Source organism: Pristiophorus japonicus, chromosome 8 (genome assembly GCF_044704955.1).
Source record: "Pristiophorus japonicus isolate sPriJap1 chromosome 8, sPriJap1.hap1, whole genome shotgun sequence".
Classification (NCBI taxonomy): Eukaryota; Metazoa; Chordata; class Chondrichthyes; family Pristiophoridae; genus Pristiophorus; species Pristiophorus japonicus.
This window is the reverse complement of record NC_091984.1, coordinates 141,023,559-141,036,913: the sequence shown is the minus strand read 5'-3', so window position 1 is coordinate 141,036,913 and position 13,355 is coordinate 141,023,559. Positions and strand designations below refer to the sequence as shown.

The 13,355-nt window shown below is 48.3% G+C and overlaps 1 protein-coding gene across 5 annotated transcripts in view; it reads right to left on the bottom strand.

Annotated features, from left to right (window-relative positions):
- LOC139268767 (retinoic acid receptor RXR-gamma-A-like) overlaps positions 1–13,355 on the bottom strand; it is a 514,553-nt gene that overhangs the window by 159,236 nt on the left and 341,962 nt on the right. The window contains exon 1 of one of the 5 annotated variants that reach the window (XM_070887444.1): positions 10,314–10,539. The exons of 3 other annotated variants lie outside the window; for them this stretch is intronic. In XM_070887444.1, coding sequence (XP_070743545.1) covers positions 10,314–10,362 — 49 coding nt within the window. In that variant the 5' untranslated portion in view covers positions 10,363–10,539. Of the gene's footprint in view, positions 1–10,313; positions 10,540–13,355 lie in introns of those variants that run through there. One more of the 5 variants, XM_070887446.1, reaches the window with a different exon arrangement.

Genomic DNA, 13,355 nt, shown 5'->3' with positions numbered 1-13,355 from the left:
GCCAGAGAGGCGTCATCTCACTCATAGGCGGTCCCTCGAACGAGGGTGACTTGCTTCCACATGAGTTCACAGATGTTTCAATGAAGGACCTGTTGTTCCAGTCCTGAACTCCAATTGAAGGGGTGGAAGATGCCTGTGCGTGGATTTTTTTAACGTGTGGTGACCGTTGCACATCAGCCACCACACGGGATTGACAGAGCTCGGCCTTTATCCAGTGGCAAGGATTAACCAGGACGGCTGGAGACCTGCTCTGCTGCACGGACCTAGTGTGCACACATATCACAGTGTGGGCTGGCCCGTGCTGCCCCTGGGCCCTCGGCTCTTCTGGGCCCCGTACCCTCATTCGCTGCATCTTTGCCCACGATGTTCCAGGGCCCGGCGCTCCAGCTCTATTTATAGCCACAACCTGCGGTGGTGTTCTCACACAGGTCGGGGCGGCCCACGAGAGGGGTAGTCAGCAGCCAACTCCCGAATACGGCTAATATTCAGGGATCCTGACCCAAATCCAGTTCATTTTTTTTTTTTAAATTCGTAGCCAATCGTTCCAATTCTTTGTCAAATCACAAACGCCAGAGGTCACCTTGCACATGCCAAGGATCACTCTGCGCCAATGCTCTTAGCCAAAAAGCCTAGAGCCACTGCACCGTTCCTGGAAGTACTGCAATACCAGGTTCGTGCCATGGAGGTGGATGGGTCAGGTCCCCCACACACCTCCGTAGAGGTGGATGGGTCAACCCTCCCCACCCACCTCCTGTTCTGTACCCAAATCCAGTTCATATTAAAGTTTAGCGCAGCAGACGCGACTGTTACTTTCTATCTCCCGAGGTAGAAACTGGTGTACCTGTAACTGCTGTAAATCTTCAGAGTGGTCATGGCAACTCTACACTTATCCTTTTCTAAATCTGTTGGGGGGGGGGGGGGGTATTTTGCAGCCTAAGTCACGGTCTAGTGAGGATTTTTTCGACCACACTCTAAAGTCCATGAGGGCCAAGTGAGAATTTTGTGATGTAACCAATCGGTCAAAATACAGTGACAAGGGATTTCTGTTTGACCCCTGGGCTCGCCACAAATGACCTTGATATTGGGCAGGTGGAGTAACACTCCGGGTCCTAGGGACCGAGGGGCTCACTTATACAATGCCAGCATTTATTACTCAACCAACATCACTAAAACAGATTATCTGGTCATTATCACGTTGTTTGTGGGGGCTTGCTGTGTGCACACAGGTAGACACATTTGCCTACAAAAGAACAGTGACTACACTTCAAAAGTACTCCATTGGCTACCATCATCATAGGCGGTCCCTCGTAGCGAGGATGACCTGCCTCCATGCCAAAAAGCGATGAGTTTACTGGTGTTTCAATGAGGGACCTGATATTCCGGATCCCGAACTACATACTGAAGGGTGGAAGATGCCTGTGCGTGGATTTTTTTAACGTGCGGTGGCCGTTGCACACCAGCCATCACACGGACTTGACAGAGCTAGGTCTTGGTCCAGTGGCAAGGATTAACCAAGACGACTGGAGACCTGCTCTGCTGTAATGCGCATTGTAATGTCCATTGGCTGTAATGCGCTTTGGATGTCCTAAGGCGCTATGTAAATGCAAGTTTTTCTTTCTCTTTCGAAGTAAAGAAAACGATTTAGAGTGCAACCCTCAAAAAGTTAACAATGATCCAAAGCCTTCCCTCAGGGCTACAGACCTCATGCCAGAAGGTGGGAGTAGGCTGGGCAGCTCTTTTTTGACCAGCACGGACACGATGGGCTGAATGGCCTCCTTCTGTGTCAAAATTTTTCTATGATTAGGGATGAGGAACCCCCCCCCCCCCATAATACAGAACAGCACAGAGAAACAACTCACTGGGGGATGACTTGCTTCTATGCACAATGATCCTGCTAGCTGGAGACACTGCAAGTGAGAGAGGAGACGGAGGCGGCACGTGTGAGCGATTATTGCAGTGCGGCTGAATGAAGTACTTCATGACAAGGTCATTTTAGTCAGAGAAAGAAAGTGCACTTCAGCTAATGTAGTGCATGCGGCTGTCAAATTGGAGTTGGAGGCGGGGGGGGGGGAGGCTGGTTATAGCAACTATACAGATGATCATTGCTTAGGAACAGAGTGCATACACAATATTTCTGCAACCCCTACCTAATACTTTGCTCCCACTGACATTGGCCTATCGATCCACTTCCCCCTTAACTCTACCATCAGTGAACGAGTCTTTGGCTATCTCACTTCTAGCTCTCACTCTCTGTCTCAAGCCTGTTCCTGAACCTCCTCTGTCTCTCCACCTTTTTGTGTTACCTACATAACTCCGCTCTTCAACCAAGCATCAGTCACCCCACCCATCTCTCCCTCCTTGGTCCCTTCTATCCATTCTCCTGTGACTCTTGGTGAACATTTCTTTGAAAGACAGACTGGATTTATTTAGCGCCTTTCACGACCACTGGACGTCTCAAAGCGCTTTACAGCCAATGAAGTACTTTTGTAGTGCAGTCACTGTTGCAATGTGGTAAACACGGCAGCTAATTTGCGCACAGCAAGCTCCCACAAACAGCAAAGTGATAATGACCAGATAATCTGTTTTTTTGTGATGTTGGTTGAGGGATAAATATCGGGCAGGACACCGGGGATAACTCCCCTGCTCTTCTTCGAAATAGTGCCAAGGGATCTTTTACATCCACTTGAGGGGGCAGACGGGACCTCGGTTTAACATCTCATCCGAAAGATGGCACCTCCGACAGTGCAACACTCCCTCGGCACTGCACTGCAATGTCAGCCTAGATTATTTGCTCAAGTTCCTGGAGTGCATACCTTTGGGTCAAAGATGCAATATAAATCCGCTTTGTTGTTGTGCTTCATCTCGGGACCGAGCACGGCCATCTTTCGCCCAGTCGAGGCACAAAGTGGGCGAAGGGGAAAGACAGGAAGGTTCTGGGTGATGCTCAGATGTGAAGAGACTTGCTTACCCATGAGGAGTCCCCTCCCATTAGCAATGACACGGTGGCCAGTCCAGACTAGCGAGACCCCCACCTCCACTTCGCCCTCCTGAAAAGTCTGGTTCAAAACCCAGCCGATGTGAAGGGGCGTACATGAGGAGCCAGACGTGACTGAGCTGACAGCATCTATGACTTTATCCTGTTTGTGCGCAGTGACCTCTGAAGTGTGACATTTACTCTAACCTACTGCGGTCTGATTATATATCAGCCCCTTGGGGTAGGTCAGGCCTGACGACTGTGCATTCAGATCACAAGAAGTCAAATCTGTTGCTGTTAATATTTCAATGCACTGGAACTGTGTGTCCTCTGTGACAATGATTGCTGATGTTCAGTCTCTTACATCCAGAACCACTTATGATGCTGTCGTTTGCTACTGAGCTGGGCTGCCAGACAGAAAGAAAAGCAGAACTTGCATTTCACGACCACCGTACATCTCGTACACTGTGATCGGGGCCCAGGAGAGGTGTGAGTTCGGGGCCCAGAAGAGGCGAGGGTCCAGGGGCAGCACGGGCCAGCCCACACTGCGATATGTGCACGTACTAGGTCCGTGAAGCAGAGCAGGTCTCCAGTCATCCTGGTTAATCCTTGCCACTGGACCAAGACCTAGCTCTGTCAAGCCCGTGTGGTGGCTGGTGTGCAACGGTCACCACACGTAAAAAAAATCCACGCGCAGGCATCTTCCACCCTTCAAGATTTAGTTCAGGATCTGGAAATATTAGGTCCTTCATTGGAATACCTGTGAACTTTTTGACGTGGAAGCAAGTCATCCTCGATTCGAGGGACTGCCATGACGATGATGCCATCGTAAAGCGCTTTATAGTCAATGAAGTACTTTTTGGAGTGTAGTCACTGTTGCAAAGTGGGAAACGCGGCAGTCAATTTGCACACAGCAAGCCCCCACAAACAGCAATGTGATTATGACCAGATCATCTGTTTTTAGTGATGTTGGTTGAGGGATAACTATTGGCCCAGGACACTGGGGAGAATTCCCCTGCTCTTCTGTGTAATAAGCCTCTGATAAGAAATATGCACAATGGCCAAAAGAGGATTGAAGGCAGCATCTTCATCCATCTGTTACTATTAAAAGTCTTGCATTTCACATGCACTTTCCGTCAGTGCCACATTTATTTCCCGTCACACTTTGAGATCACCACTATCGTCATAGCACAGCACCACGCGAGCAACGCCACGGGAGATCTGGGAGTATATATTTAAAAGCTTCGAGATATGTCGGTCACATCTTAGTGTCACACAGCCACAGCCACACATTGACATTTCTTTTAATTAAAGAAAGGCAATTTTGATCTCCAATTGACTGGAGGATCAATTCAGCTCTAACTGACCATAGGAAGACACAATATTTACATCATGTGGTTTTAAAGGGGCACACCAAGTTGCACACAGCTCCAATTTAGTAGCAGAATAATACATTGCACGTCACGTGGTATAACAGTCCTGTGCCTGTAGAACAGTGCACCATCATATTTGCGATGATAAGCAGTGATCAACGCGAGCTCGTAGACTGGAAGGTTACACGCTGCCAAGAGATACGCCGGGAATTTCTCCTGATTGGCTGGCGTAATTTTGGTGGGAAACCCCGGCTACGACAATGTTTTTCTGACTGGAGGAAAGCATGCAGTGAAGTCCCCCAGATGTCGGTATTAGGACCATTGCTTTTCTTGTTATATATAAATGATGTGGACTTGGCTACATCCAAGTAGCTGCGAGCACCATCAGAGCAGGCCGGGGAGCGTAAGGAGCAGCGTGGCGGCCTAGCCCAGCAGTATGTGTGGCCCCCGGCCTGCGAGCGGCATACCACTCCAGGGAGCAGCTCGTGGTGGAGCAGGAGAGCAACGGCAGTGAAAAGTGACGTCACCAAGATCCAGGATGCTGATTGGAGTGCGGGCAGGTACAGCAGGAGCGGCGAGGTCAGGGCGAAGGAGCGGCGAGAGTTCGTAGAGGGACATGATCAGGGCCCAGCAGAGGCGAGGGCCCAGGGGCAGCACGGGCCAGCCCACACTGCGATATGTGTGAGTACTAGGTCCTTGCAGCAGAGCAGGTCTCCAGTCGTCTTGGTTAACCCTTGCCACTGGACCAAGACCTAGCTCTGTCAAGCCCGTGTGGTGGCTGGTGTGCAACGGCCACCACATGTTAAAAAAAATCCACGCACAGGCATCATCCACCCTTCAGGATGTAGTTCGGGATCCGGTATATTAGGTCCTTCATTGAAACACCTGTGAACTTTTTGGCGTGGAAGCAAGTCATCCTCGACTCGAGGGACTGCCTATGATGATGGACGTGGCTACAGGGAGCATTACTTTGAAATTTGCAGGCAATACAAAATTTGGCAGTGTAGTAAATAGTGAGCAGGATAGTAGAGTTCAGGAGGACACAGACTGACTGGTGAAATGGGCAAACACAAGGCATATGCAATTTAATACGGATCAGTGTGAAGTGATGCATTTTTGGGAGAAACAACATGAAGAGGCAGTGTAATCTAAATAGTAATATTTTGAGGGGGTGCAAGAACAGAGAAACCTGGGGGGTGGATATCCACAAATCGTGAAAGTGGCAAGGCAAGTTGATACAGAAAGCGGTTGAGATAGTTGGCTTTGTAAATAGGGGCACTGAATACAAAAACAAGGAAGTCATGCTGAACCTTTACAATTCACTGGTGAGGCCTCAGCTGGGGGTATTGTGTACAATTCCGGGCAACGCACTTTAGTAAGGATGTCAGGTCCTTGGAAAGGATACAGAGCAGGTTTACTAGGATGAGACCAGGGATGAGGGAGTTCAGCTTTGTGGAGAGATTGGATAAACTGGGATTGTTCTCCTTGGAGCAGAGAAGGTTAAGCGGAGACCCAATAGAGTTACTCAAAATTATGAGGGGTTTTCAGAGAGCAAGTCGGGAGAAGCGGTTTCCTCTGGAAAGTGGGTTGGTAACCAGAGGTCACAGGTTTAAAATAATGGACAAAAGATCTGGAGGAGAAAGGAAAAGGCATTTCTTCACCGAGAGCTGTGAAGATCTGGAACACACTACCTGAAAGGGTGGTGGAATCAGATTCCATGGGAACTTTCAAAAGGCAATTGGACATGTACTTGTAGAGGACTCATTTACAGGGTTATGGGGAAAAAGCCAGGGAGTGGGACTAATTGTCAGCTCTTTCAAAGAGCCGGCACAGGCATGACAGGTGGACTGACCTCCTTCTGTGTCGCAAGATTCTATGCTAGTGGGAATCCCGTCGAAGTTACGGTGCTGAAATGAGGACATAGATGGCGATCATGTACTGAGATCCAGCTTTCATGAAGAACTGTAATGGCAAAAGAATGCCTTCAGTTACAAGAGCACCAGTTTGGAGCAAGGATCTCTCGCTGGAGACGACAGGTGGGGTGAACCCAGTCTTCAGTGACCTCATGTAGTCACTGTTGTAATGTGGGAAACGCGGCAGCCAATTTGCGCACAGCATGCTCCCACAAACAGCAATATGATAATGACCAGATAATCTGTTTTTATGTTGATGTGAGGGATAAATATTGGCCCAGGACACAGAGAATAACTCCCCGCCCGATTTACATTTTACCGTCGGAATGGAAGAAAAGTCGGGCGGGGTGTAAAAGTGATCGGTTTTCCAAGGACTTGACATCCTTCCTAAAGTACAGTGCCCAGACTATACACAATACTCCAGCTGAGGTCTAACCAGTGAATTGTAAAGGATTAGCATGACTTCCTTGTTTTTGTATTCAGTGCCCCTATTTACAAAGTCCAATTCAGGCTGCGGTCCCGGTCGAATTGCAGCCCCAGTGGTGTGCCGAGGCTCGCTCTTACTTGACTGGACTCTGCTGCCAAGGTAGGTGCGGGGAGGCATGACGCACAACCCAGAACTGATTCAACTGTGCTTGGCAGACTCCGACTGCTGGAAATCAATCTCCAGGGGGCGCCAGGCGATGCAGATTGAGGGGTGGGGGGGGGGAAAGAGAGGGGCAAAGCATGGGATTACATCTCCATTAGCCCTCCAGAGGACGCGACTGGTGGCACAACGGAAGCAAAGGGGGGGGGGGGGTCCCGTGCTCATGGGTCACTGTCTCGATGCCCAAACATCACTTTGGGCATCGAGACAGTGACCCATGAGCACCCGAGCTTTAAAGAACACAATGGCGAGGATGAATTTGCAAGCATGTGGTGTACGAGGGTAAATCTTCACAAAAATGTACCGCCTGTCAGATGAGATGTTAAACCGAGGCCCGTCTGCCCTCTAACGTGGCTGCAAATGATCCGATGGCACTATTTCGAAGAAGACAAGGGGAGTTATCCCCAGTGTCCTGGCCAATATTTATCCCTCAATCAACATCACACAAACAAGATTATCTGGTCATTATCATATTGCTGTTTGTGGGAACTTGCTGTGTGCATTTTGGCTGCCGCGTTTCCCACATTACAACAGTGACGACACTCCAAAAATACATAATTGGCTGTAAAGCGCTTTGAGATGTCTGGTGGTCGTGAAAGGTGCTATATAAATGCAAGTCTTTCTTTTTTCCTTTCAAATGTATTCCCCCTCCCCCATGCAACCTTGCCCGTCGGGAACACGTATCGGCAAATCGCAGCAGGACCCTTAAAATGTTTCCGTATGTTCGGTTTGGTGCTCAATGCCATTCCCCTCCCTCTCCCCATTCAATGGGCACTGAGGACAACTGCAGTGCCCTCTACTGCCACCTTGCCCCAGACTGGCTGCCTCAGCAACGGAGCTGGTTTGTGGTGGGGGCGGAGCAAATGGGGACGGATATTTCCAAATCTATCCCTCTGCATCTTGGAAGCATCTGAGTCACACAGCCAGATCCCAACAGCTGCAGTCTGACCTCAACCAACAAAAAGATTGCTTTATCTTTCTTAAATTATTTATTTACACACAAACCCCTCGATTAGATTCCAAACAGTAACACGCTCAGTCCCGGGTGTCTATATAAAACCACCCGAACTCCTCGATTAGATTCCAGCCTGTAACTCACTGCCGGGTATCTGTTATTCTATATATAAACCCCCGAACCCCTCGATTAGATTCAGCCTGTAACTCACTCCCGGGTATCTGTTATTCTATATATAAATGCCCCAAACCCCTCTATTAGATTCAGCCTGTAACTCACTCCCGGGTATCTGTTATTCTATATATAAACCCCCGAACCCCTTGATTAGATTCCAGCCTGTAACTCACTGCCGGGTATCCGTTATTCTGTATATAAATCACCCGAACTCCTCGATTAGATTCCAGCCTGTAACTCACTCCCACGAGTGTTGGGTGGAATGATTGAGAAGGGACTTTACTCTATATCTAACTTGTGCTGTACCTGCCCTGGAAGTACTGGATATTGACACGGCAACAAAATATAAATACAGTGAATATTAGTGATTGCTGTACACTCATATGCAATGCACCGAATGATAGTGAATACTGTAACATTTATATAGAATACACTATAAGGAAAACAGTACAACAGTGAGCACACAGATTTATATAGATTGTATACTGTAATTATATCAAACGCTGTATATTTAGATAAGATACAATGCATGCTGGGCGCTATCCATCTCTATAAGATGCACTATATGAAAGTGAATGCTGTGCCTTTATAAAGTATAAATAACACTGAGTGCAGTATGTTTACACTGTTGACAATGGAGGATATGTGGTTCTATAGATTACACTGTATGACAGAGCGCTGCACATTCCCAGCACAGAAACGATGGTCTGAATGACCTCCTTCTGTGCCGTAAATGTCTGATTTATATAGAATACCCTGACGGGATGAGTGCTGTACATTTATACAGAATATACCGCATGACAGTGAGTGCTGTATATTTAATACATACTGTATAGTATCGCTACAGATTTTGTTGACTGATTTTGGTAGTCGAGTATGGTCCTTGAGACTGGCAGTCCTACGCTGGGATCACAGTTAGCTGTGCCTTGTAACAGCCGCACCGGTTCAGAGGGGACGAGGGTTAAGAAGTATTCTGTGAAATGCCTTGGGATGTTTTACTATGTTAAAGGCGCTATATAAATGCAAGTTGTTGTTGTTGTAAACAGAAGTTGGATGAGTTGAACTGAAGTCTCTTTTGCAAAGGTAGGGGCGAAGAGGGTAAACTGAAATGTTTTTAACAAAACGCCACATTTCCCCTCTATCCCGTGCATAGACTCAATGTTAGGGGTGCAATTTGAACTTTGGGTTCACGAGTTTCCGCCTGTTCTACGCCCCGCCCGATTTTCCCTTCCGCTGACTTGAAGTGGGGCGGGCGGGACACTCAGCGAGTCCCTCAGCAGCCCCAACACCCGCAGGAGCTTGGTATCCAGTGACACCTGCCTGATAAATGAGCCTTTCTTGTACCTTCGCACACACCCCCTGTCCTGGAGCCCATGTGCAGTTTGCTTTAAAATTTAAAAAACACAAGAGACGGGATTGAGCGTGCGAAAGGGTAAGAAGTCCTTTCTCAAAAAGAAAAGGCCCTAAGCAATGATTTAAAAAAAAACTTTCTTTCTGAGACAGAAAGAAGAAAAGGAAAGATAAATAAAACGAGAGAGAAAAAGATGGATAAAGAGATAGAGAAAGAGAAAGAAAAAGAAGAAAGGAAAGAGATAACAAAAAAAAGATAGAAAGAGAAAGATAAAGGTGAGAAAGATAAAAAGTGAAAGAGAAAGATAGAAGGAAAGAGAGAGAGAGAGAGAGAGAGAAAGGAGAAAGAGGGGGGGGGGGGAGAAAGAAAGACAGAAAGAGAGAAAAAAGATAGAAAGAGATCCAGAAAGCTAGTGAAAGAAACAGAGTGAAAGAAGAGAGAAAGATAGAGGGACAGAAAGAGAGAGAGAAAGGAGATAGAGAGGGGAGAGAAAGAAAGACAGAAAGAGGAAGAGATAAAAAAAAAGATAGAAAGAGATACAGAAAGCTAGTGGAAGAAACAGAGAAAGATAGAGGGAGAGAGAGAAAGCGAGATAGAAAGGAGATGGAGAGAAAGGAGATAGAGAGGGGAGAGAAAGAAAAAGACAGAAAGAGGAAGAGAGAAAAAAGATAGATACAGAAAAAAGAGGGAGAGGAAGGAGATCTGGGGAGGGAGAGAGAGAGAGGAAGGAGAGCTAGAAAGGAGAGAGAGAGGAAGGAAAGCTAGAAAGGAGAGAGAGAGGGAGAGCTAGGGAGAGAGAGAGAGAGGAAGGAGAGCGAGAAAGAGAGAGAGAGGAAGGAGAGCTCGAAAGAGCGAGAGGGGGAGGAAGGAGAGTTAGAGAGAGAAAGAGAGGAAGGAGAGAGCGGGAGAGGAGCGGTGTGTACTCACGGTTATAGGTGACAGGGAGCTTCATGAAGTGATGGTAGTGGCCATACATGTTGCTGCCTCTCTCATCCACTAACTACTGGCATACTTTGTTGTTGCTGGGAATGTTGGGCAGCCCCAGCCTCTCTCTCTCTCTCTCCCGGGACTGGTGTTTATGGTGCCGAGCCTGTGTGTCCGCCCGCCTCCCCCGCTCCCATGTCCCGGCCGCCGCCTTGCTCTTTACATGCGGCGGTCCCAGCCCCGCTCCTCCACATGTGTCAGCTCCCTGTCTCTCTCTCTCTCCCAGGGCAGAGCCCAGCCTGTCACTGACACACAGCACAACCCACACAGCTCCCCCCTGCTCACACACACACAGCTCTTAAAGCGGCAGTGTCTCAGTAACACAGCACCAGGAGCAGACTATCCAGCCTCTGCCACTGCACAGCTCACACTGAGCACAGCCCACACACAGCACTCTGAAAGTATCTCAGCAACATTACACCGCAGCAACATACAGAACAACATAGAAATAGGAGCAGGAGTAGGCCACACGGCCCCTCGAGCCTGCTCCGCCATTCAATACGATCACGGCTGATCTGATCATGGACTCAGCTCCACTTCCCTGCCCGCTCTCCATAACCCCTTATTCCCTGTACAGCCATTTAGGGCTGAGATGAGGAGAAACCACTTCGCTCAGAGGCCGGTGAATCTCTGGAATTCTCTACCCCAGAGGGCTGTGGAGGCTCCGTCTTTGAGTATATTCAAGACGGAGATCGATAGATTTTTGGATATTAAGGGAATCAAGGGATATGGGGACAGTGCAGGAAAGTGGAGTTGAGGTAGAAGATCAGCAATGATCTCATTGAATGGCAGAACAGGCTCGAGGGGGGAGCAGGAGCGTTCCCCATGACCCCACATTTAAGGCCCCAATTGCCATCGCTCCCCTACATCACCCCCGCCACCCCCCTCCCCATCGCCACCACTCCCGCCCCGATCCCTGCACTCACAGACACCGAGCACCCTCACCCTCCTGGACCCACTGACCTGTGGGCTGCTCAGTCATTGTGAGGCCATCAACATTCTCATTGCACCCTTTCCCACTCACATTATCAGGGGCGGGGGAGTGGGACTGGCTGAAGTGCTCTTGCAGAGAGCTGGCACAGGCTCGACGGGCCAAATGGTTCCTTCTGTGCTGTAACCATTCTATGATTCTGTCACCTTGTGTGTTTGTGAGTAAACAAACTAACCATTGTAATAAATGTTTCCGTATCTCAAACATCTTCATTTTCAAGAGCTGCCTTGAGCTGAGCCGAACAGTGTACTCCTAAAAATTCAAAGTCCTAATCAAGGGGTTTAAAATGATGAAAGGATTTGATTGGGTAGACAAAGAGAAGCTATTTAGAGCTAGGGTGATGTCAGGAAGGGTAATTAAAGAAAGACTTGCATTTATACAGTGCCTTTCATGACCACTAGACGTCTCAAAAGTGCTTCACAGCCAACAAAGTACTTTTGGAGTGTAGTCACTGTTGTAATGTGGGAAACACGGTGGCCAACTTGAGCACAGCAAGCTCCCACAAGCAGACAATCTGGTGACAATGACCAGAAAATCTGTTTTTGTTATGTTAATTGAGGGACAAAAAAGCGACCTGCTTCAACTGCTTGACATCGATGTTCAGTCGGGTTTGGACAACAGTCAGCAATGCCTGTTTTAATGCTGCGTGCTGCACTACCCGTACTCATCATCATATCATCATAGGCAATCCCTCGAAGCGAGGATGACTTGCTTCCACGCCAAAAAGGGATGAGTTTACAGGTGTTTCAATGAAGGACCTAATATTCCAGGTCCCGAACTACATCGTGAAGGGTGGAAGATGCCTGTGCGTGGATTGTTTTAATGTGTGGTGGCCGTTGCACGCCAGCCACATACTCACACACAAAGTCAAAGCACAAAGGCATGCGATGTAATGCAGCCCAGCCCAGCCCAGGCGGTTGTCTATGGGCAGGGAATTCTCCCGCGGGTAATCGGTCTCGTGAGTCAACAGAAGATCAAATGGGGCGGAGGAGAGCAGCGGGCTGTTAATTTGCTGCCATCTTTAATGTATGCACCAGTGACGATGCTCCTCAAATTCTGGTTGCACTTCAGTCCCACACTCCTGATCTTTGGGCAACCTGTGCGGAGGGGAGGCGGGCAGGTTGGAAGGCCTCCCCCTAGGACTGCTCCTGGGCATCAGCCGGCCCAGGCAGCGGGCGGTCGAGGGGCTCGTTCAGCCCGACTGCCTGCCTCTCTTCCGCGGTTACATCCGAGCCAGGGTGTCCCTGGAGATGGAGCACGCGGTGTCCACCGGTACACTCGCGACCTTCCACGAGAGGTGGGCGCCGGAGGGACTGGAATGCATCATCACCCCCCAGCAACCACATTTTAATTTGAATTAAGTTGATGGCCAAAATTTAATTTGTTTAATAAGGGTGCATTTGATTTGATTTGATTTGATTGATGGTCTCAACTAAAAAAGTTGTAGACCTGTTGATTGTGCCCTTAAACAAAAAGGGGCACTTGTATTAAATTTTGCAACAAATACTTGTAGAGCTGTTGAGTTGGGAGTGGCTTAGCTTGACACGTGATGTTCACAAGACTCAATAAAACCCCAGCCAGTTGGGTTCGGGGGATCCACGATGAGGCAGGTGGTTGTGAGCCTGGTGGATGAGCTGGTAATGTGTAGTGTGATTGTTAAACCTTTGCTAATAAACCAACTAGTTCTTAATAGCAATGTGTTGCTATGAATTCTTAAGCAAAGAACCCATGAAGCAAATACATTATAGAGCCCATTCTGCTCCACCATCCCAAGGCCAATTTCACCCCCTGTATTTGTGGGCCGGGCTGTCAGTTTCCGATTATTTACAACACTCACACAACTTCATTCTAAGTAACTGGAGCGGTCCCAGATAGACAGTGCCCATCAAGACTCTCTGAAAAGGGTACTGTCCTCATCTAAACGTTCGACCAAAAACTTGCATTCTGTGAAAAGGAAAAAAATCTAAAGAGATCGGTATCAATGTGATCATCAG